This window comes from Daphnia pulex, chromosome 7 (assembly GCF_021134715.1).
Source record: "Daphnia pulex isolate KAP4 chromosome 7, ASM2113471v1".
NCBI classification, from domain to species: domain Eukaryota; kingdom Metazoa; phylum Arthropoda; class Branchiopoda; order Diplostraca; family Daphniidae; genus Daphnia; species Daphnia pulex.
In genome coordinates, this window is record NC_060023.1 from 9,540,422 (window position 1) to 9,563,204 (window position 22,783).

At 38.4% G+C, this 22,783-nt stretch overlaps 7 protein-coding genes across 8 annotated transcripts; 4 read left to right on the forward strand and 3 right to left on the reverse strand.

The window, feature by feature from the left end:
* The first annotated feature begins 47 nt into the window (after positions 1-47).
* On the forward strand, positions 48-5,368 carry LOC124198082 (active breakpoint cluster region-related protein-like). The gene is made up of 14 exons (XM_046593736.1): positions 48-1,246; positions 1,314-1,525; positions 1,590-1,770; positions 1,831-2,080; positions 2,179-2,415; positions 2,473-2,631; positions 2,699-2,925; positions 3,010-3,425; positions 3,490-3,689; positions 3,758-3,967; positions 4,034-4,181; positions 4,256-4,383; positions 4,439-4,590; positions 4,659-5,368. The coding sequence occupies exons 1-14, from the start codon at positions 579-581 to the stop codon at positions 4,870-4,872; spliced, it is 3,402 nt and encodes a 1,133-aa protein (XP_046449692.1). The 5' UTR covers positions 48-578; the 3' UTR covers positions 4,873-5,368.
* LOC124198086 (pre-mRNA-processing factor 17-like) lies at positions 5,110-7,827 on the reverse strand. The gene is made up of 9 exons (XM_046593742.1): positions 7,566-7,827; positions 7,283-7,499; positions 6,980-7,221; positions 6,822-6,921; positions 6,542-6,756; positions 6,216-6,479; positions 6,014-6,147; positions 5,724-5,945; positions 5,110-5,645 (listed from the first exon to the last, which is right to left on the reverse strand). Exons 1-9 carry the CDS (start codon positions 7,716-7,718, stop codon positions 5,468-5,470), a joined length of 1,725 nt encoding a protein of 574 aa, XP_046449698.1. The 5' UTR covers positions 7,719-7,827; the 3' UTR covers positions 5,110-5,467.
* Positions 7,828-8,293: 466 nt separating this feature from the next.
* Positions 8,294-11,860, forward strand: LOC124198083 (mannosyl-oligosaccharide 1,2-alpha-mannosidase IA-like). Its single transcript, XM_046593737.1, has 7 exons — positions 8,294-9,049; positions 9,111-9,249; positions 9,616-9,834; positions 9,906-10,085; positions 10,150-10,588; positions 10,646-11,046; positions 11,123-11,860. The coding sequence occupies exons 1-7, from the start codon at positions 8,589-8,591 to the stop codon at positions 11,237-11,239; spliced, it is 1,956 nt and encodes a 651-aa protein (XP_046449693.1). The 5' UTR covers positions 8,294-8,588; the 3' UTR covers positions 11,240-11,860.
* Positions 11,525-12,770, reverse strand: LOC124198094. Of its 2 annotated transcripts, none has more exons than XM_046593761.1 (3): positions 12,547-12,770; positions 12,292-12,409; positions 11,525-12,217 (listed from the first exon to the last, which is right to left on the reverse strand). In XM_046593761.1, exons 1-3 carry the CDS (start codon positions 12,553-12,555, stop codon positions 11,856-11,858), a joined length of 489 nt encoding a protein of 162 aa, XP_046449717.1. In that variant the 5' UTR covers positions 12,556-12,770; the 3' UTR covers positions 11,525-11,855. The 2 variants fall into 2 exon arrangements, with proteins under 2 accessions (XP_046449717.1, XP_046449716.1); XM_046593760.1 differs by having other exon boundaries at positions 12,292-12,477; positions 12,547-12,768.
* Positions 12,771-13,035: 265 nt separating this feature from the next.
* On the forward strand, positions 13,036-14,314 carry LOC124198092 (KRR1 small subunit processome component homolog). Its single transcript, XM_046593757.1, has 2 exons — positions 13,036-13,683; positions 13,745-14,314. The coding sequence occupies exons 1-2, from the start codon at positions 13,180-13,182 to the stop codon at positions 14,264-14,266; spliced, it is 1,026 nt and encodes a 341-aa protein (XP_046449713.1). The 5' UTR covers positions 13,036-13,179; the 3' UTR covers positions 14,267-14,314.
* Positions 14,134-17,609, reverse strand: LOC124198088 (polypeptide N-acetylgalactosaminyltransferase 2-like). Its single transcript, XM_046593744.1, has 12 exons — positions 17,480-17,609; positions 16,786-17,418; positions 16,499-16,725; positions 16,142-16,416; positions 15,999-16,078; positions 15,757-15,932; positions 15,592-15,695; positions 15,393-15,494; positions 15,289-15,325; positions 15,150-15,230; positions 14,863-15,088; positions 14,134-14,795 (listed from the first exon to the last, which is right to left on the reverse strand). Exons 2-12 carry the CDS (start codon positions 16,867-16,869, stop codon positions 14,526-14,528), a joined length of 1,662 nt encoding a protein of 553 aa, XP_046449700.1. The 5' UTR covers positions 16,870-17,418; positions 17,480-17,609; the 3' UTR covers positions 14,134-14,525.
* On the forward strand, positions 14,646-22,781 carry LOC124198087. Its single transcript, XM_046593743.1, has 9 exons — positions 14,646-14,783; positions 18,896-18,991; positions 19,128-19,393; positions 19,467-19,787; positions 20,890-21,228; positions 21,295-21,371; positions 21,449-21,594; positions 21,661-22,204; positions 22,561-22,781. The coding sequence occupies exons 3-9, from the start codon at positions 19,262-19,264 to the stop codon at positions 22,664-22,666; spliced, it is 1,665 nt and encodes a 554-aa protein (XP_046449699.1). The 5' UTR covers positions 14,646-14,783; positions 18,896-18,991; positions 19,128-19,261; the 3' UTR covers positions 22,667-22,781.
* Positions 22,782-22,783: the final 2 nt, after the last annotated feature.

The window sequence follows — 22,783 nt, forward strand, 5'->3', positions numbered from 1 at the left end:
TTCGTAGGCGGCGATTCGGCATCGGAATGAAAGCATAGAGCCAGAGTTGGGGCGAAGCATGCAATTAGCTCAAAGCGGTCTCTTTAAAAACCCGCAAACAAAGAAAAAAGAGCGCGCTTTTGCTCTACTTTGCTCGGGACGTTCCGGTTTACTACAATGCTACTTAAATAATATTTTTTTTTTTATTTCCACCGTTAAAGTAAAAATAGTTTTTCAAGTAACAGATGGTAATTCTAATTTCTTTCATAATGAGCTAAAGCTTGTTAACATAGTAATAATTAATAATAATTAATATTAAAATTTTTTACACGGTTCTTCTATTTACGACGAAATCTCCCGATAAGGTTTTTGAATTCCGCTCCATGAATCATCGGTCGATAATAATGGTATGCCATCTTGCGTTAAAGTAATGTACCCAAATGCAAACAGTCAGTCGACAAGCGAAACGGAGAAAGTATAAAGTAAAAGCTGTTACCCCACCGATTGTTGTGACACGAAATAGATAATATATTTTGTGTTTTCCATGCTTGTTATTTTTAGCATGAAGAAACTTTTCAAAGGGTTTCAAGATTTAAATCATGAATGAGTTCAATGAGTTTTGTAAAGCATGGAAGCAAGAATTTCCAGGGCAAGATCTGCCCACTATTTGGGAAGTTGACACTCGTGCTAATCTTCTTATGCATAAGAAAAATCTGGATTATTTGAAGTCAGAAGTACGTAAAGAAGAGTTCTATGTTAAATTTCTCGAAAATGTCTTATCCAATGCTGAAAGCAGAAAACAGCAAGTGTCGGAAACCATTACCAGCGAATCAGTATCTACTGATGTGAGCAAATCGACAGCTACACCACATACAGAATCCTTGCAGCCTGATTTTGTCACTGTTATTTCAATCATTAACAAACTTGAAAATTCCCAAGAACTTTCAAAGCAGGCAGTGGAAAGGCCCAAAGCACCCCCAAAGCCTTTAAAGCAATATTCTAGGAGCATTTCAACACCATCCGAAAGCCCTTCCAAAGTAAAACCTGAAAATTTAATAGCATGGACGAAGCAGCAAATCCAGCAGCTTCAAACAAAGCAGACCATTGCACATGGAGATTTGTCTGATTCAACTTCCCTTATATCAACTAAAAACAATTCTGATAACCCAACTGATGTGAGTTCAAGACGTCGGATCAGCTATGAAAATGTTAAACATCCAAGAGCAGACTATGAAAATGTGTTGGGTAACTTTCCAAACAGCAGCAGGTATTGATTGAATAATGTAATATATTTTGAAATATTTATTATAAAATGTTATAATTGTCAACTGTAGAGAACCAGAAAATGGAGATCTCAAGAGACTTCCAACCCTGCCAATTACAGATATGGATTCTGAACAAGGAGGAGTGTTACGAAATATTGCCCTCTTTGAAAGCTCCAAACTTGCCTTTCCTCCAGTTTCTCCTCGCCAGCCAACACAAGTGGTTGATGAAGATGCTTTCTATGATTCCGTCCCCCAAGAGGAAAATATTAGCTATATTGATGGTTAGTTAAACTTACATGGATCACAGTAATAATATATTTCCTACTAACGTATCTTATGTTTTAGCTGAGAACTACATTTATCTACTCGATAAACCAGAAGAAATTGATGATCGCGAAGCAGAAATAGAGCGGAATGGAACCCTAAAATCGTTTAGCAGTACGATATCAGACGATAGTAGTACAGGAAGTCTACGACGTCGCCTGTACGCTAATCTCTCGAATTTGGACGATTTAGATTCTCCCAGGTAAGTGTTTTACTTTGATTCTGCAATTAATAATATTTGACAACATTTTTACTCTATTAGACCCCTGACAGCTAAACAGCAGCTTGTACTACAGAATTTCTTTGATAGTGAAGAAAACTATGTTGGTGCTTTGAATGTAGTACTGCATTACAGTAAGGCCTTAACAGCTGCCTTGAACAGTTCTCAACCTGTTTTGACCAAAGAGGAAATTGCTTGCATTTTCTTCCATATCCCTCAGTTACATTTTAATCATTCAGAATTCCTCCAGAGCATTAAAAGTATCAAGTTGGTTGATTCGAATTTGATTCAGGTATTTTTTTATTTATTTATATTTATTTTTATGTTTTGTTTTGATAGCATTTTATGTTGTGCTGGATTTAATTGAATTTGTTTTTGTGTTTATCTTAGATTGTTCAGTTGCTAAAAGGTTTTTCCGAGAATGTCCTTCCCGAGTATGCTATTTTCTTGTCAAACTTCAAAGAGGCACTGGAAATGACTAGGAAAGCTTGTCAAAATTCTACACAGTTTGCAGATTTGGTTCGCCGTATTAAGTTGAGATCTAGCAATCAACAGATGGTGATAACTCTGGACGAGCTGTTGCACAAACCGGTTGCTCGTATCCAACGCCATGTCGCTGTTGTACAGGTATATTACCTGCACAAAATAGAATTTATCATAGGATACATACAGCTTTTAATTTAGGATTTGCTTGACGTGAGTACGCCAGACGAACCGGCCTATGGAATGTTGCAAGAAGTTCAGCAAATAACGAAAACATTTCTCAGCGAATTCAGCACTAATCAACTTCAGTCCTTATTTCCTGCCCAGACTGCTAAAAATCATCCGGTCGTCCAAACTAGCGTAATTTCGGTTCTTTTTATTAAAAAGTTGTATTTTATTATTTTAAATTGTTTAAAATCTTATGCAGAGACACTTGGTGAAAAATGGATTTCTGGTGGAACTTCAACCCGATGGAAAGAGAAAGCAGCGACACTGTTTTCTCTTCACCGATCTTATTGTTTGTACCAAGTATAAAGGAAGTGCAGGTAATTTGGAAATCAAGTGGTATCTTCCATTAGCACAAGTTTCGGTTTCAACGGACGATTCTGCTTCGAAGCTGAACATTTCTGCACTAACAAATGTTGCGTCGTTAAGGTCAGTGACAACTCAGAAAATTTAAGGAATGCTATGATGGATCACTATTCTCATCACCGATTTTGTTTTAAAATTTATCCATAGATCACAAGCAGCTGCTGTCAGAACGCAATTGGAACGCTCAACAGCCGGTTCAGATAGGCAGCGGAAGAAGTTGGCCTCTTTGGAGGCTAAACTCTTGTTGGATTCACCAAATCTGCCGTTAAAAATCTCATACAAACCTAAAGGGACCTGTAGTAAATCAAGCCAGTCATTCACTTTCTTGCTTTCCTCTGAATTTGAGAGAACACTTTGGGTGGAGGCAGCTGAAACTTTAAAACGGAACATCGAACGGCTACCTGTAGTTTATTTGCAACCGGAAGAAGTAGAAAATCACATCAGAGCTTGCCGGACAGCAGTTGAACCACTTGTTGGACTTATGAAAAGTTTGGCCGTACAAGCCATCGGGGGAGAGCTACAGGTTGTAGTTCATTCACTTCGCGGATTATCAAAGCATTGCGGTATAACAACATCAGCAACTAGCGAATAATGCAATAACTAATTGGTCTTTTTAAAAACTTCTAGATGTTTATGTGGTGTTCGAATTGGATTCCTATGGTCATTACTTTCATAAAGCCCGAACCAAGATGGCAATTAAAAGTTTGGAACCGCGCTGGGAAGAAGATTTCCACATTGATTTGGAAGGGGCACGAGGAATGAGAATTTTACTTTACGAGGAAGACGCAAAACAAAACGCTATTTTACGCGGCAAGGCCGAGATTGAGGTATGTGTTGGTTTACCTTATTTTTTTACTTAAAGAACACCAATCTACTTTTTTATTGTCGTATCTAGCTCTCTGGTGCCTGGCTAAAATCATTGAAAGGTCCGCAATATATCCCGCTCTCTCATCAGTTTTCGACGAGATTATCAGTAGCCGAAGCTACACCAGCTGAAGATTTAACTTTGTGTATAAGTTTTCGATACGTCTCGCATGATGTCACTTTACGCCGGCCAGCTTTGCGCGGTAATTCTGTAACCATATTTGGTGTACCGATAGAAGAGGTGAGATTGCACAAATCCTTCTAACTGTTGTTACATTTTGATAACCTTGCCACCTTCTAATCAAAGGTCTGCTCTCGAGAGAAACGAACTATACCACACATAATCTCGTGCTGTGTCCGTGAAGTTGAGCGTAGAGGGCTAGAAGAGCTTGGTATCTATCGAGTGTCTGGTTTAGCCACTGAAATAGCTAAATTGCGCAAAACTTTCGATACTCGTGAGTTACTCAATTACAATTCCTACCGCATTATCATATCATAGGTATCATAAATTATTTGAATTACTTCTAAGGTGGCGTAGAGTGGGATACCGTACTGAAAGATGTCGATGTGAATTCTATAAGCGGTTTATTGAAATTGTACCTTCGCCAGTTGCCCGAAGCGTTGTTTACCGATAGACTTTATCCGCATTTTCTTCAAGTAAATATTTAAAAAATTGATTAGTGAAAAGTCTGTTTATTGACGCATTGTTCAGGCATTCAGTACATTAGACGTTGCTTCAATGAATGCCGTCGAGGACATTACTATTACTCGCGATGTTGGGGTTAGAAATCTAGCCATACTATTCTCCTCATTGCCGCAATTGAATCAAACAGTCATAATGCACTTGCTAGACCATTTGATTTGGTAAGTTCGTTTTGTCAAATACATTTTAGACTGTAATGATACTTACCTTCATCATTATTTTTTTTTAGTGTCAACTGTAAAGAAGTGAAGAACAAAATGTCTCTCCATAACCTAGCTACTGTATTCGGCCCTACTTTGTTACGACCAGCTCCTACCGATACTCCGGACAGTCTTGATCAACTCGCAATGGGAACAATTGACGTGATGGCGCAAGCAGGAATTCTCCACTACTTTCTGCTTAGGAGAGCACGTCGACTTCCGATTCAGTATCCTCCCGTCTGATGTTATAAGGTTCAGCAGCTACTTAAAATATCGTGATTTGGGACCCGATTAGTAAGTGAACCAACTTAAAGATTCTCATTTTTTATATCGAGAAAAAAACAGGGACCAACTGTCCATTAAGTCAAAGAGATGCAATATTTTTTTTCTTTTTTTTTTAAATATTTTGTTAATTTTCGATTTCCCCCACAAAACATCAACGGGGCGTGTTACATTTTTAGATCTTGAACCAGAGCTAACCATTTTTATACAAAATGTATTGCCATAAAGAATAAGAGTCTTAGTTTAAATGTTTTTGTGTTTCATTGTGTCTTTTGTGAAAGAGGCTTAAGTACTTCTGGGCGTTTGTCTTGTGTTCGTTGACCTTTGATAGAATGTCAAGAAATTCTTCGGGCATTTAAACGGATAATTCAGTTACGAATGTAACTGTAGACAACGCATATCTTTTCTTTTTTTGTGTGTTACGTGAGTACAGTACAAGCATTTGTATGTGTTAAAAGATTTGTACTTCTCATAAATCATTCACGTGAAATCGGAGCGCCAAGCCTTTTAAATTTGTCCATTTTTCAAATTGATAAACCCTGAATGACACGTATCTCTAGTCCCAAAACTTAATTAATCCATCCCATCCAGCTGATGCAATTTTCGATGTCTCGTGAGGATGCCATAAGACGGAACTACAGACAGCTTGGTGAGCCTTCCACCTAGCCAGCACTCGAGTAGTTTTCCAGTCCCAAACGAAGACTTTGCCGTCAGCGTCGCCGGAAATCACGTAACTAAAAAAAAAAGAAAATAAACACAGTTAAGAGGGGACGAACAAGAATCAACAATATAAAGATACTGCAAGAACATACCTCATTTCAGGTGAGAAATCAAGACCACACGCATAACCAGCAACCATGTGTCCCTTGAAAGTTTTCTTTCTGTTGAGTTTGAAGCGGTTTAGTGCAGAGTAAATGACGATTTTGTTATCCATGCTTTGACATCCAAGCCATTTCAAATTTGGTGCCAGCGTTACAGCAGGCATGGAATGCATAGTGGGATCGGCGATGTATTTCATGTCCACAGGAATATCCCTGTAACAAAAAGGTGTCTCAATTTCTGTCTTTTTTTTTTAGAAGCTTCTTCGTTCTTTTAATCTTACCATTCCCAAACGCGTAAACTCTTGTCATCGGATGTAGACACAAATCTTCGATTCTCATCGACGAAAGTGATTGTGTTGACGGCACCTAAATGCCGATCGTATTCTTGAACAGCTTCACCGGTGCGAGTGTCCCACTATATTAATACAAAAAAAAAAGATTAAGATTTTGAAGTAGGAAATAATAGAATGACTAAAAACTTACGCAGACAATTTTCTTATCCGCCATTCCAGCAACGAAAAGATGTTGCTTATCTTCTTCAGGGTTGAATTTGACGCAGTAGGGCACCTTCTTATTCGTAAATCGAGAAATAACCTGTCCTGTTTCTGTATCCCATAATTTGATGTAACGATCATACGCTGCAGAAAGGAACTTATCGCCAGTGTTGTTGAAGCTTATGTCTCGCACAGCTTGCCGATGGCCAAAATAAGTGCGGACGCATCTTCTGTCCTTGTACACCTCCCAGATCTAACAAGTTAATGCGTTGAAATAACTAAGAATTTGAGGATAATTTAGGCTCACAAATGTACCTTGACTCTTCCATCCATGCTGCACGAAAGGAGCAGATGAGCAGTCTTAGGAAACCACCGAATCTGCGCCACTCCCTTATTGTGTCCTGTCCAGGCGTGGATCTGTTTTTTCGGGATGAAACATTTATTAGGTGGGGCGTCTGAACGTAAGTTGACGCCTATGTCATGAGGTGCGTGTAAAAAGTTTCGGCCTTGGTAGTCCACAGGGTCATCAACTGTAAATTTCGATTATTAATTAGTTTATGCACGGTCTTCATAATATTTATTAAATATTCCTTACTATGGAGAGTTGTTTTTTCTTCAATTGCTTTCTCCTCATACCTGGGTTTACCCCTTTTCTTCATTTTGGCTAAATATGCATCAAGTTCTTCCTTGTCAGCCTAAATTTTTAAAAATTATATGAATATTTCATTATACAAATTTAAATATTTCATTTACCTCTGAAGGCTTCGCACTTCGATTTTCATTTTCATATGGTGCCCATGGTCCTCTGTATCCTTCTAAATCAGCAGAATCATCATTCTTTTCTAATTTTCTCTTATTTGTAGCTCTGCTGGGATCTGGTCTATTGGGGTTCTCAAAGACTGTTCGGCCAGAGGAAGATTCAGCTGATTCAATGTTTCCAACATAACTATTTCCTTCATTTTGAGTTAGACCAACTGTTGGATCTAGGGCATAACCTGAAAACGTCAATGTTTAAATTATTTGAACGAAAGCAAATTAAAAAATATGTATACAAACCAAAACTGGTGAAAGTTTTTCTTTGGGCTTCAAATTGAAATTCACTCAAGTGGGCAGGTTCGACAAATCCAGCTACTGTATTTCTGTGTGCTCTTTGCTGCCCTGTTTTGAATGGACAATCTGGTCCGAGTGTAGGTGCATAGAGTTCTTCTGCTTTGGGATTATAAAGCAGTTCTTTGGATGTCGGATCCACATGTCGTAAAGGATCTAATTCTTCCTGTAAAAAGAATTTGTTTAATTTACCATTTCAACAATTAGTTCGAAAAAGAAAATCAAGGCTTACATTCGGTAAAACGTCGGGTGCTGCAACTACTGAAACGACCAACTTCTGGTTGACCAATTCAGTCGTATTAATGGGATTAAGATGGGAATCTTCGCCACTTCCACTGTCATCGTCACTACTTCCATAGTCACGTAATGCTGCCACTGAGGCCATTTGGAAATACTTGTAAAATAAGCTCAAAATCTCAAACTAAACTTGCTTATTAACCGCGAAAAGAAACAACCGTAGTCCAAAACGTCAAGAGCATGTTTGAGGCAGAGTTGCCGGAATGCTGGAGGAGTCAACAAAATAAGAAGGTAATATTTTTTTTTACATATGTGATAATATGAATTAATGAATCGCCAAAAATTTTTTCTACGTTTTATTTATATGATCGAAAAATTGGATTCTGAGATGATTTATTGCGACTTTTCTCTACTCTGTGGCACCTCTGGACGTGCAATACAGACATGTATAGACTAGCCTCAATATTGAATATACCGTTGTTCTTTTAGAATATTCGAATGGAATGATATTTCGAAAAAGGCTAATAACTAAAGGTGATCGATTGTCAGTTACAGAAATATTAAATTTATCGTAGGAAGTTTCTAGTTATAACTTAAAATTAAGAAGATGATGCGGGACTTTTAGGCTTTAGTCTTTACAGCCCGTCTCGCCGTCTCGGTACAGGTGGCGTTGTATAGGAAAGTGACAACCAATGCGTGGCCGGTCTTATTCCGTCTATTTCGACCTGCCAGCATAGCAGAGCTGAGAGCTTATCAGTTAGCAGTCTGCTTGCCTCTCTGATTCATTGCCACAACAGCATTTGGAATTAACAGAGAGTTGTGTTAGCATGTCAGTTGTAAGATAGGAATACAAAATACAGTCAGCAGATAAATCATGCTACTTCAATCCGGGTGATTTCAAGTAAACGGCGTAACCAGACCAATTAATTAAATTGGATGGAAATTAATAGATTTGTGTGTGTGCTTCGTCTAGTTCATTCTTGTGCAATTCTTGTTTTGTGGAGAAACTCGTTTCGAAATGGGTCTCGAGAACATTTTACCTACCTATCATAGGTCGCCAACTAAGTTGCCGATATCTCTAAACAAGTTGTGCCGTTCAAAGGAGAGAGTTTTACTGGGTTTTGTGTGTTTTGGGCTTGTAGTTGCTTGTTTTGGAACAGTTTTTTTTCTTCCAGAGTTACGCACTGGTATTGCATTGCCATCAATAAATAGTGTGTACAAGGTTTATGAACATGTACAAAAAGTTGGCCCTGAGTTCATATTGCAGTTACCTCCATTAGCAAAGGATGATGTACATGACGGCAAATCTCAACAACATCATGGCCAAATTGATAAGCCAGATTTCCATTTATTGGAAGATCAAGCCAGATTAAGAGCAAAGATTGAAACAGAAGAGAGACTAGAACTGGAGCAAAACCAGTTGAAAGTTCTACCCAAACCAATGATTCCTTCAAGTAAAAGTGAAGCTGGTGATTCTCGGTATCATACAAATTTTTATAATTGTGTAAATTAAAATAGCTAACAATATTTATTTTACTAGTTCAACCCTATCACATGGGTCATTCAAGAAAGAAAGTGATAAAAACATTGCTGACCAACCCAAAATTCGGCTACCTAAGGTTCAGGGTGGAGACGACGTTGAACCAGACATAAAAGCGAAAAGAGAAACAGTTCGTAAGGTAAAAAAAAAAATCAATAGTTTCCTTTACTTTTAATATTGCATGGACGTTGAACTTACAGTGTGTTGTTTTTATCGGAAAAATAATAATCTCTAGAATCGCTTCCGTATTCTGTTATTTTTTAACAAACATATCATTCGGATTTTAATTCCGGAGTATAATCTCATTAATCACATTGGATGAAAAAATGTAATCTTGTTTGTATAGTGTAAACCTTATAGGAATATGAAACAATTTCTAAGCTTAATATCTGAAGCTCTAACAATAGTCGGATTTCAGAAAGTTCTACAGCGGAACCATGAGAATTCTAAGATGTAGTATTGTAAAAGTTTTCCCCTCTAATCGGTATCCTTTTTTTTAACTTAGATGATGAAACACGCATGGGATAACTACGCAACCTACGCGTGGGGTAAAAATGAGTTGCGGCCCATCAGTCACAAGGGCCATAGTGCCTCAATTTTTGGATCTGGTAATTTTGGCGCTTCAATTGTTGATGGTCTCGATACTCTTTACATCATGGGATTCATGGACGAATACAAGCGCGGTCGAGACTGGGTGGAAGAACATTTGAATTTAACAGGAGTGGTAATCATTAGAATATCTTACCCTAATCCTTTTCTCAGTGAATAACCCTCGTATTTGTTTGGTTTCGTCAGTCGTCGGAGTTGTCTGTTTTTGAGACAAATATTCGATTTGTAGGTGGATTACTCTCCTGCTTTGCTATTACTGGTGATTCGATGTTTCGTGAAAAAGCTCTGCATATCGCCGAGCGACTTTTGCCTGCATTTAATACCCTTACGGGTATTCCGCATGCATTAATTAACATCGGCACCGGAGTAAGTTTCTTTTTCTATATCAGTGCTTTGATTTCAAAATATTAATTTCCGTTACATTTTTTAGACTAGCAAGAATTACGCCTGGGCCAGTAGTGGTTCTAGTATTCTCTCCGAATTTGGAACAATGAGTTTAGAGTTTAATTATTTGTCGGATATTACTGGAAATCCAGTGTTTCGCCAAAAAATTGACCAAATCACTGAGGTTATCAAGAAACAGGAAAAACCCGAAGGGCTATATCCTAATTACCTTAATCCAAAGACTGGACGTTGGGGCCAGCAACACATTTCCATGGGTGCACTGGGAGATTCATTTTACGAATATTTGTTAAAATCATGGCTGCAGAGTAGTAAGACTAATGATGAAGCCCGAGAAATGTACGTTGACGCTATGGATGCTGCAGTGGCGAAGTTGATTCAGAAATCCAATGGAGGTCTAACTTACTTTGCTGAAATGAAATTTGGACGTCTCGAACATAAAATGGACCACCTGGCATGTTTTACAGGTATGTTGGTGCAAGGTGTTGTGTAAATCGAAAGCGTACTGATACTTCTATTCTCAGGTGGAATGCTGGCTTTGGGAGGTACCCATTTAGAGGAACCCCTAAAGAGTAAACATATAGCTCTGGGAAAGGCTATAACACACACCTGCCACGAGTCTTACGATCGATCCAATACAAAACTCGGGCCTGAGGCTTTCCGTTTTTCCGATGCAATCGAAGCAAAAGCCTTGAAATCCAATGAAAAATACTACATCTTACGTCCGGAAGTTATTGAATCTTACTTCGTTCTTTGGAGGTTGACTCATGATGTGCGTTATCGACAATGGGGCTGGGAAGCTGTGCAAGCTCTTGAGAAACACTGCCGCGTCGATGGAGGTTATACTGGCGTAAAGAACGTTTACAGCGATGAGCCCACACAGGATGACGTCCAGCAAAGTTTTTTCCTGGCTGAAACGTTGAAGGTGATTAAAACAATAATTCAACGAAAGAGTGAAATTTATGAGTTTCAATGTACTATCTCTTGTCTTTTTTTCGCAGTACCTCTATCTTCTCTTTAGCGACGACGAATTGATTTCTCTCGACGAATGGGTGTTCAACACAGAAGCGCATCCTCTACCGATAAAGAAAGTGAATCCTTTCTATCGAAGTATCTAGAAACGAATTTCGCGCGAGACTTTGTAAATCCGAACAGTTATAAGAAGGAGCAAGCAGCATTAACCGCTGAATAATTATTTTGCAATTTGACACTTGTGTGTGACACCTGGTCTAAGGAACGCGTAGCGAGACGCACTTTGTAATTGTTTTGTTCCGTTCATGGAATGGATTTGTTTGACTGTTCATTTTAATGACGCTGTTATGTTAACAAAGTCAAATGTTGCCTGGCGCCATGCTGTCTCCGATTTAAATCTATTTTCACTCTTCTACCAGTTAAAAAAGTAGTTTCATTTTGCAATCATTTGTAGGGAAATTTTGTGAGATACGCATCCCTTCGTTTAAAAAAAACAAAAAAATATTTTTTTCCATTCACTTTAAGATCCGTTGCTAATGACAATTTAAAGACATGCAGTAATCATGATAATTTGTCAATCTGTTTCACTTCTAAAGCCGCCTGTACACACGACAAGACTAGTGTTGACCATGTTACACTCCTGTGTTTCGCGCGATGCTCCAACGTGAATGCAGATTTGTTTTGCCACTGAATTCCTTTTTGTAATCTTACCATTCGTTATGCATGCGTGTTAAATCAGAGGGTAAATAAAGAGTTTTATTATCACAGTGGACAAAAGGTGGTTGACCTCTTATAAATAACAATTGCTTCAAGAAACTTGCTACGCCAGACTGCATGTGTACGCCAGCCTTTACTGTCTTTCAGTTGGAACGGCTGTGGGTCGCAGTATCGAATTTTGTTTTTCTCATCCGGACCTACAAGAATCACACAGTCGCCTGTGAAGCTATCAAGGTATGCTTCAAAGGCTTTCGAGTCGTTGAAATAACAAAATAGAAGAGCAAATTTAGAATTTAGTTCCGGTAATGTAGTTGGTTCAATGCAGCTGATTCCACTTAAAAATTTGGGTGGGCTGTACCTACTTTCCCACCAACCTTGGTCTATTTCATAGCCTATTACCGGCAAACCTGTACAATATATATGTGGTAATTTTGTTGTTGTATAAGGAAAACATCAAAAGGGAATTGGCGTTCTTTCTCACCTGTTGAAGATTTTATGAGCCATTCAAACAGACCACTGCCACAACCAATACTAGATACACCTTGTACTCCAAGTTCCGATAGATTCTTGTGTAAAAAATTTAAACCATCAGAGTCCGGCTGAAACCAGAGAATTTTTTCGTCAGTAAAACCATTTTCGTACAGTTGAACTATTCCTCGCCAGTCACCTGTACAGTTGTTGGAAAAAGTATTCAAACACACGGGTCTTCAAAAATTAAAAGATTGAAAATACTAACCGTTTTCATGTAGTTCTCTGATGTTACCTGCGGAACCTTCCATGAGCGCCCTGGAACCTTTCAAGCTATATGTTTAAACGTGAAGGAACAAATGAAGGCTGGTATCTCAAATATAAATGCTTGATATCCCGGTCCTGGCGACCCGTTTCTGTCTTTCTATCTATAGTCACTATTTCGGTTGGCAAGAAAGTCCAACAGCTTGGCTGTTGGCTTGAAGACAAGTTTATCCTGTCACATTTTTTCTCACAATCCATTTTTATATCTCATTCATGTCTCATGTGTATCTCATTCTTTACGAATCTAGATTTTACAGGCCTACAGTTTAACTTGGAATTTATTCTGACCTTGAATAGGTTAAAGTTTATTTTTATTTCGTCGATAAACGGTTAAGTTTTTATCGATCCGCGTCCGACGCGAGAAAAATGATAAATAAAAAAATTTGGTTCTTGTATTTAATTTCAAAAAATCAAACCGGCAACGCAGTACAAAATGGCAGACGACATTTCTTGTATCGTCATTGTAAAATTGTGCGCAGTAAGAGAGAGGACACGTGGGATACTGTTCTTGACAGTTACGGGCGTTTCTCAGTTATTTTAAATTTCAGTAGAAAGATCTCGATCAGACAATTCGAAAATGAGTGACCCTATTAACGAAGAAGAAGTAATTCCCGAGGGGGGAATAGTTAACGCATGGAAAATGAAGCTACCTGAGTTCAAACAAGAGCACAATCCTCATGGCCTTTTAGAAGAAAGTTCATTTGCAACACTATTTCCAAAATACAGAGAAGTCTATCTCAGAGAATGTTGGCCTCTTGTTAAGAAAGCCCTTGGCGAATACAATATAAAAGCTGAACTCGATGTAATTGAAGGTAGTATGACTGTGAAGACCAGCAGAAAAACATGGGATCCCTACATCATTTTGAAGGCTCGTGATATGGTAAAGTTACTTGCAAGAAGTGTTCCATATGAACAAGCAGTCAAAATCCTGAATGATGATGTTGCTTGTGATATTATCAAAATCGGAACCCAGACCCAGAATAAAGACCGTTTTGTTAAAAGAAGACAAAGATTGATTGGACCAAATGGATCTACTCTTAAAGCTTTGGAATTACTGACAAATTGCTATATCCTTGTTCAGGTATTAATTTAAAACATTTAAATATTGAAAGAAATTGTGTGATGTTGGATTTTAATTTTAGGGAAATACAGTCTCAGCTGTTGGACCATATCGGGGATTGCAGCAAGTTCGAAGAGTGGTGGAAGACACAATGGAAAACGTTCATCCTATTTATCACATCAAGGCCCTTATGATAAAAAGGGAACTTGCAAGAGATGAAAAGTTAAAGAATGAATCATGGGAGCGCTTCCTACCTACAATTCCACACAAGAACACGAGCAAGAGAAAGCAACCTGCCAAGAAGCGTGCTAAGAAGGAATATACCCCTTTCCCTCCTGCACCACCAGAAAGCAAGGTGGACAAATTGTTGGCTACTGGCGAGTACTTCTTAAAAGAGGATCAGCGTAAACAACGCAAGAAGAACGAAAATCAAGAAAAGCAAGAGCAAGCTGAAGTACGAAGAAAGGAACGTCGAGAAAGTGCGTTTATTCCCCCTCAAGAACCAAGCACATCGTCTGGAGCTAAGGATTCGACCTCTGACATTAACGTGGAAGAGTTGAAAAACAAAATCCGCAAAGGCCAAGCAAAACGTAAACATGTGTAAAATCCAAACGAAATTCCCAACTGACTGAAATAAAGACGGTAAATAATGGCACTATAAAATTTATTCATAGTTTTAAGTATGTAAAAAGGTAAATTTTCGTAAGGTCTGGCACAAATTTCAAGCTCCATGAATGAAGACGCTGCTCCATCTGCCTATGACTAGAACGTTGTTAATATTAAGCAGGATCATGTGGCGATGGTTGCATTACAGAAAAACGTTCTTAGATTTCTGATTTGCAAATTGTGAAGGGATTTGATTCTTAACGAGTGAAGACGAACTCTTGGGTATCCAGTCTGGGGTGGCATTCTTGCACTGTGATCTCTTGAGCATTTCGTGCATCAAGACATAAATTGGAGAGGCGATGGACAACGGTAACACCACGCAACTGGCCTATTTCCAATTTGTCCCATAGCTGATCGTTGCTAGAGCTGCAGGGCAGTGTAATCACCTGGGCCCCGACGTAAGCTGGAGTTGGAGGAGCCAGACACCATGACCCATGACGTAATCTACCATTAAGGTAAGTCCATGCCTGTGGATACAGATAATTTAGATGTAGGTCAGCCTTAAACATTCACCTTTCTTTTTTTGACTCGTACCTGATTGCCACCAGTCATATGGCATGCATATAGACCAATGTGGCTTCCGGCACCTCGGCCGTATGTGTCGAAACAGAGCGACTTATATTTTATGGCACCTGAGTTTGTTCCACTTGGGTCACGCACTGTAGGCAAATGTTTCAATAGCTCCGGGTAAACATTTTCGACGTACCACTTAAAGGGTTTACAATTCAAACTATTGCGTAGAGCAAGGCGATCGGTGATGCTGAAAACAAACGTTTTTTTAGAGCGCTGTAAACGCAGTAAAATTTAACAAGTTGATTTACTTTCCAAATGTTACAGTTCTAGCCATCGGTACGGCTGCAAAGTAGTATTTTTTGTAGTCGTCCATCCAAACTTCCGCCGCCCTAAATGCGAAATGTCAGTCCTGCATTAAATTTGCTCATTATTATTTTGTTTTTTTACCTGCGAGTATTTCGGGCAAAGATTGTCCCGGAACCACCTAAGAAATAGCCAATTCATATTTATTAGCATTTCTGTTGAATTAAAATTTTTATTGGTTAATTAACCTGGAAAAGAATAAGGATGTTGTTTACGGAAAACGTGTCCCACTCGGCTGCAAGGAACAATTTCCAAGCGACCACCACACTGCCAAGTGCGGAACGAAATTTCTGTACGTGGGTAAAACCGTAAAATGTTAAGCAGTTTTGTTAGGGATTTATTTTTATTATTTTTTTAAGGAAAAAGTTAAAAATAGGTTACACCTACCGAGATTCTCACCACCCCAGATATCCATTTGGAGGTCATAAGAACCTAATTTTTGAAAGTACTGCCGGTCAATGACAAACAATCCACCGGCTATCATCGGTGTCCTGAGACAGGTTTGACAATTTAGTGCTAGCCAAAAGCGTGATACTTTCAAATATTTGTTACCTAATTGGGATGGTAGGGTCGGTCTTACGGTTAGCCTTTTCTTCGGCTGGCAGCAATTCCCATTTGAACACTAAATTCCAGTCGAAACCTCCTCGTAGTTCAGTTGAAGCTGCAATATATTGAAAACTATCCATCGCTATTACGTCAATGACGGGACAAACTATTCTAGTTCGATCCTGTGTATATGATTCAAGAAAATGGGATTAGAATAAATTCTCAAGCGAAACCCTTAACATTAGTACCTCGACTACACGGGCTAAAAGTGGTTCTAACCATCCTTCGTTGCATTCACAATGGGAATCTAAGAATGTTAGAAACTCTCCTAAAGACAAATTACGTTAGGTACGTGTAAAAAGTAGTACACATTTTAAAAAAATGACCATACCTGTAGCGATTTCAGCCCCTTTAACGCGAGATCTAACTAATCCTTCTCGTTTTGAATTTCGCACTAATATCACCTTTTCTATCTGGACCAGCTCCCTTCCGTCACTAGCATCATTGCTGAAATCATCTACAAGAATGATTTCCTTGATTAGATGTGATGGACTTCTATTGAGCACACTGACAATTGTGCGAAGTAATGTTGATCTGGCTTCATTATGAAAGGTTATGATAACACTAGTTGAGGGTAAATCCTTTGAAAATTCCAAATCAAGGCATCTATGTAATATTTTGAAAAATATGATTTAGTTATATATTTCACTGGTGTTGTGACATTTGATACTGCACAGTGCACACCCACTTTTTATGGCGGTAGTCTGGTATTGCCCTGTTAGACTCTAATGTGTCACTTGCTTCTTGATTGAATTTGTTGTTGTGATAGGCATCTTCGCCAGGTTTCAGTTTGCCTTTTGAAATGTATGCCTTTTCATTGAAATACGCCAAAGATGAGTTGGAAGCAAGTAGGTCTATCGATGGAATTTCATCCTTTTTCAACTTCAAGCGAAGAGCCTTGTTTCCTACATCCTTCTGTGGAGGGAGTTAGTTAGTTTGTAACTTTCTAATAGAATAATCTGAATTATAAATTACCTTAGTTCCTACAACACAGATAAACAAACCTATTCCAATAACCCACAATACGGAATAGACTAGTAGTTTGTATTTACGTTTCATTGCGGATCGATATATCACTGTTGTTTAGCCGGGGATTGCGTGAAGACCATCCTTTTTGCGCAGGGTCTAGAAACCGAATGAACGTTGTTGGACTTTGGCCAAGCAATTTCTATTCCCCGGCGAGTTTCTCGTGCAAGATATCTGTCCAGTACCAGGGACTAGAAGACACGCTTTCCATGTACGGGGTTGAAATCTCTCGGAATACTGTGTTACGGCACACTTTTTCGGTTTCCGTGTTATTCACTTCGTAGCAACAACATATCTAAATATGTTTTGACATTTGACTGTCGCGCCTCTAGCAACAGTGTAGGAAACCACGAATTCGTCCCCCCCCCCCAATATCTTGAATAAACACGATATTCAGGATATTGTCGACCGAAATACGACATTTGAATTTTGATGTATATAAAAAAAAGAAAGAAACTATAACAAGTCCAGATCGCTTACAGTGTTAAAAATTTAAAGCATGTCGGCTCGTCAGAGTTTCCTATTCTTGGATGAAATGGAGTGAAAGTCCGGTAGTCCGCCACAATGGTAATTTCTGTTTGACTAAATTATATAGACTAGTTAGTCTAGAAAACGTAATGGTTACTGGTAAAAAGTAGGTTACCGAAAATAAGTTGAACGGGGGGAAACACTATCCTGTTATTCACCTGTGAAATCTGTGAAAAAAGGATGAAGAAATCAGGTCGGCGTAAACGCGACAATTTTCTCGTGAGCTCTCTAATAATTTTGAACATAAATTAAATAGCACATAGTGTTCTGGGTATACCTTCGCTGAAAAAAATGAGATGTCTATGAAGATGCGCGCGTGTTCCCGATTTTGAAATTGCAGTTCTTTTGTATTTAAATTACTTCACGCTAATATCGCCCTAAGGTATATAACATAAATCATTAACAAAAACCGCTAGGCGTACATCTTTCATTAACATTCAAGACTATGTTGTTGAAGACCTGTTTCTTACTTTTCTGTTAAGTTCTGGGAATCGGGAAAGTATTGAATTTTAAACTAGTTTTCTAGAAGAAAAAACTGGTTCAGACGTGCACTTACACTGGAATTTGAAAACCACTATTACTTAGAAATGGGACTTAGGTAATACGGTTTTCAGAGAGAAGAAAAACGACGTAACTTTTATCGCTGTTGGTGTGGGTCGAATAAAATAAATCAGGTTCCTTCACGAATTTAACTTGACTGATGTTTCTTTTTGATCAAGGCTGTCACCTCGATCGTCGGGCTTATACCACAGCAATTAGTAATTTGTAGTTGATGATTATTTGTCTTCATTTATTTGATTCGTTATATAGGCTACCGGTTTTATCGACTATAAACCAATAAGACGTTTTTATAAGAATAAGTGTTTGTGATCCACACTCCTTTAAGGATCCTAACCAAACAATCTATTCAATTTAGGTAAGCACTTAACGTAACATAAATTCATAACTTAATTTATCTTGAATTACCAGTGATTTTAGTTACAGATGTCTCGCATTTGTTTGACATTGACGTTTGATTTACAAAAAAATATTTGAATCAGTTCGCGCGAAAAGATCGTTTCTTAATGAACTGATTTGGCTTTTCAAAATGTGGTCGTATTACTTGAAAATGACGTTACGCCTACATGGCGTCATAGGAGGCTATTGCGCAACACGATGCTGATGATGCAACATACCACCTTGAGCTTTTTTTTTCAGTTTGTTTGAAAAATGGACTTATCAGTCCTTGATAATTTTTACAGAGCTTTTCCCATTTGCAGCAAATGAAGCATTGAACCGTCTGGTTCTTGGCCAACAGGTTTTAACATGTAATAGGCCATTCTGAATGCGATCACGACAGAAGATCAGCAAAGGGAATAACTAAAGCAATGCAAATATCAAAAGAACCGGATTCTATAGCTTAAATCCTACCTGTGTTTACATATAAGGACTTTGGAAAAAAATCAGACGCTTGGCAACAAAGTCAAGCGTCTGAGTTTGCGATGCGTCAAACCTTACGCGGCTAACAATTAACATTATCAATCTTCTCTAGATTCAAAATTATTCTTTCTCGACCTTGAAATGGGGCAGAAAGTGTGGACGAGTTTTAGAAGGACGGCGTTGGATTTCAGTTCAAAGACCTTGAGAGGTATTATTATATGGCTATACGATAACAGCCTCGCCTTCTATAGTAATAAGGGCCAGAGGCGATGATAAATATTCCTTCGACCCTCCTCACTGTGCTCCTCCTCTTTGGCTTACCCACTCACTGCCGCCGCGTTCAGAATGCTGTTGTGCAGTCACGATGACTTGACTGCCAGTCCGCACTCAAAAGTTTCAAGTCACTACTATTATTGTTGCCGTCTGAGTGTCGTTCATCCATGAATTTAGTTCGAAAGAGACCATTACCTAAATCACGATGGCCGATGCAGTTCAGCAATCACGCTTCAGGCTGACATCAACATCAGTGCCAAAGACTCGCCTAGGATTGTCCCTCGCCGAACGGATTAAAGTGATTGAAGCTCGACAAATGGGAAAATCAATGCGGCAGGTTGTAAACAAAATTTTTATTGTTATGTTTCGTAACTCACGTCAATTATTTACCTTTATTTTTAATGTTTTAGTTGGCTACTCAATTTGGATGTGGCAAAACTCAAATTCTCAACACTTTGACGCAAAAGGATAGATACATTCACGAATGGGAAGTTATGGGTCGCAATAATCCTTCAATTGGTGCCCGCAAGCGCTTTCGACATTCACGTAATGAACAGATAAACCGGTCTGTCCATGATTGGTATCAGCAGCAGACAGCCAGCGGTCTCCGAGTCACGGGGCCCATGCTGCAAAAGCAAGCCAGGCATTATGCAACTCTCTTGGAAATCTCAAACTTCGGAGCAAGCAATGGTTGGCTAGCTAATTTCCGAAGATTTTATAACATCATCAGTGTAAGTCTAAACTTTCTTTCACTTGCTTTTATCAGTGTGAAAACGGGCTATTAAAATTAATTTATCAGATAGAAAATTTTGCAGACTGGTAAATTTGCATGAGGTCTTTAAGACGTTGGAAGGTGACCATACTTAGTTAATACCAGAAAAAACCAGTTATATATTTTGGGAGGGTCGCGCAGTATATGGGAGAAAGGAAGAGAGTGGGTGGGAACAAGTTCCAATTTCAATGCACAACATCCAAGTAAACCAACCAACGCCCTATTTGAAAAGGTAGTTAATTATTGATAGAGAAATCAGTGAAGTATATCGAATGATTCCAAACAGTAGTATATTAGAAAGACTCGAATTATACGATCGCGTACTCTGTAGCCCTAGGAAAGGCCGGGTCTTTGTATACAGGTAAAATTTGATTTTCTATCACCTTGACAAAAATGAATAGAAAGGCGTACAGAGACATTTTTGCTGGATTTCCGTTTGATTTTTGAAGGTCAAATAATATCGTTACGTTTATTTCGTGAATTTCCATAATTCCTTATATGGAGTCTTTTCTTTGGGGGTTATAAGATCCAGTTTATTAACCGCTTTGGATTGCGCCAAAATGTATTAGAGATTTGTGTTACTGGACAGTTAATTTCGAAACGAGCCATTAGACTCTCGTTCTGCGTCGCTGAATTCTTATCAGAAACAATGTCTAAAGGCAACAAACTATGATAATTTGATTTCCGAGAAAAAGAGAGGAGCAACGTAAGTATTACTTGGTTATATGAACACGTGAACAACAAACAAAACCGGGAAAACTAGTTTTTTTTTTTTTAAACAAATATCGTTATTAATTAGGGAAAGTAGATTAGCTTTATCCATTTTTTGTTATTAGTACGCCTGCAGCAGTCAGTGCAGCCACCAGGAAATGCGTTTATAAAAAAACAATTATTTGTTTGACCTTTGGTGCGATTTTAAAAAAATTCTGTTAATTTTATCTGTGAACCCAATCAGTTTGCAAATAGCAAACTCACTTACATAGAAAGAATTATTTATTTCGTTAAATGAGCTGATTGAATAAGGAAACTTCCATAAACTTGATTTCTTATTGTTATTCTAGAGCTCTCCACATCCAAGAAAACAGAATCTTAGCATCACTTTCCATCAATATCACCCCAATGATAAAAGCAAGGATTGCACTAACCAAGCAACCAGCTCATCAAATTATCATCAGCACGAGTTTGTAACGGTAGTGCCAGAGCATGAAACGAGTGATAGAACTTCTTCCAGGTTTCTTAAAACTGCTGAAGTTGATCCTCTAGTAGATGCAAGCCTACAACAGGCACAACAACCTTTGGAATTAACTTGCAACAACATTAGACAGTGTAGATCTAAAACAACAAATCACCATCTGCTTAATCCAATAATGTATTCTATTCCATCCCCAAATTCAACATCAGTAAGTTTTATCTGTGTTAAAAAATATTGATAACATGTTTAAAGTAAATAATCATTTATTTTGAAGCCGGAAGAATGTTCAGGGAAAGAAGAGACCATTCCGCAACGTGATAAATATGTGAGCTCGTCACCGACTATCAACCAGTAAGTTTTTTTTTTTTTTAAATAAGATAATATATAGTATTTGTCTTGACAGAATAAAGAATGACGTTACATTTTAGTCGGAAGCGCCGTCTTCTTCAGTTGCACGAGGCTGATCGAATCGCAGTTTCCTCAAAAGAAATCATACCTGAAATTTCCAATGATGAAGTACAAATACTAAAAGAAAGGAGAATACCGAAATTGGTGCCCATTATGCCAGCTGCAGGTACAACGGTTAATTATTTTCTTCCCTAGGGGTACAAATGAGTTAATGATTTACATAAATCTTTAGATTACCTAACGGAATTTGCAAATCTGGCTCGTGCAAAAGGTTTGCTCACGTTAACTTTGAAAGACGATTGCGGTCAAGACTGGGTGGAGATTCGACAGTCAGTCGCATTCTACCGAGTCCCGAAACACGGTTACCCCACACACTTAACCCGGTTGATTGTCAACTCTAGTCTCCAATACTTCCTTGAAGTGCTTGGCCATTGCATTCGAAATGGATCTCTTCGTTACAATGACAACAGCTACGGTCTCAATTATCAAGAAGCCACGTCAATTTTAAGTGCTGTTAACGGAGACTACATTGTCTGTGCGGGAGTCGAATCTATTTCACATAGAACGGCTGGTGACTCAAACATGAAAGGCGTACAGGATTTCGGAAATCTAAAAAATATGTACTTGACTCTGCCGGATAACAAGTACAGATCAAACGAGTGCGCCAAGTGGATTGATTATCGTTTTGGACCGAAATGCTCAGCATGCGAACAAGCGGCGCTTGAATTTTCTTCTGTTCCAATGGATTTGCGTCGCATGCCATCACCAAATTGCAAGTAAAATTAATTTAGTTGTAGTTGTTGCCATAAAGTTGTTACATTTTTTTTTGTATTTGGGCATTGCTGCATTAGATGTAGTAGTGATGGTTTAGTTTTTGGAACTATTGTTGAATTTTTTATGGAAAATGCATTTATACTGTCATCTGCGGTAATTGTTATGATATTCAGATATTGCGTGGTTTTATACCTACATTTACTGTTATTCTACATTGTTTGATTTGCAATTCTTATATCACAGAGGAAGTGGTGTTTCTTGTCACCCTTTTCATGTTACGATACTGTTCCATTTCATCAGCTCAATAAAATGCAATGTTCAACCTTTAACGGAAACTATGATTGAAAAATTTTAAAAGGTCAGCCAACAGGTTCGCCACAAAACCAGCAGTCGATAGCTCAAATATGCTAAGGGTGCTGACAACTTCATGGAATCTTAAAGCTAACCTGCACCACGTCCGATAAACTTCAGCGGCTCGTTTCACACAGAACGTCCAAGTATACAACAGCGCAATGATGAATTGGAATTGATCCATTGTAAGCATTCTTTTGTTTATTACTATATATTTTTTAATCGTTAGA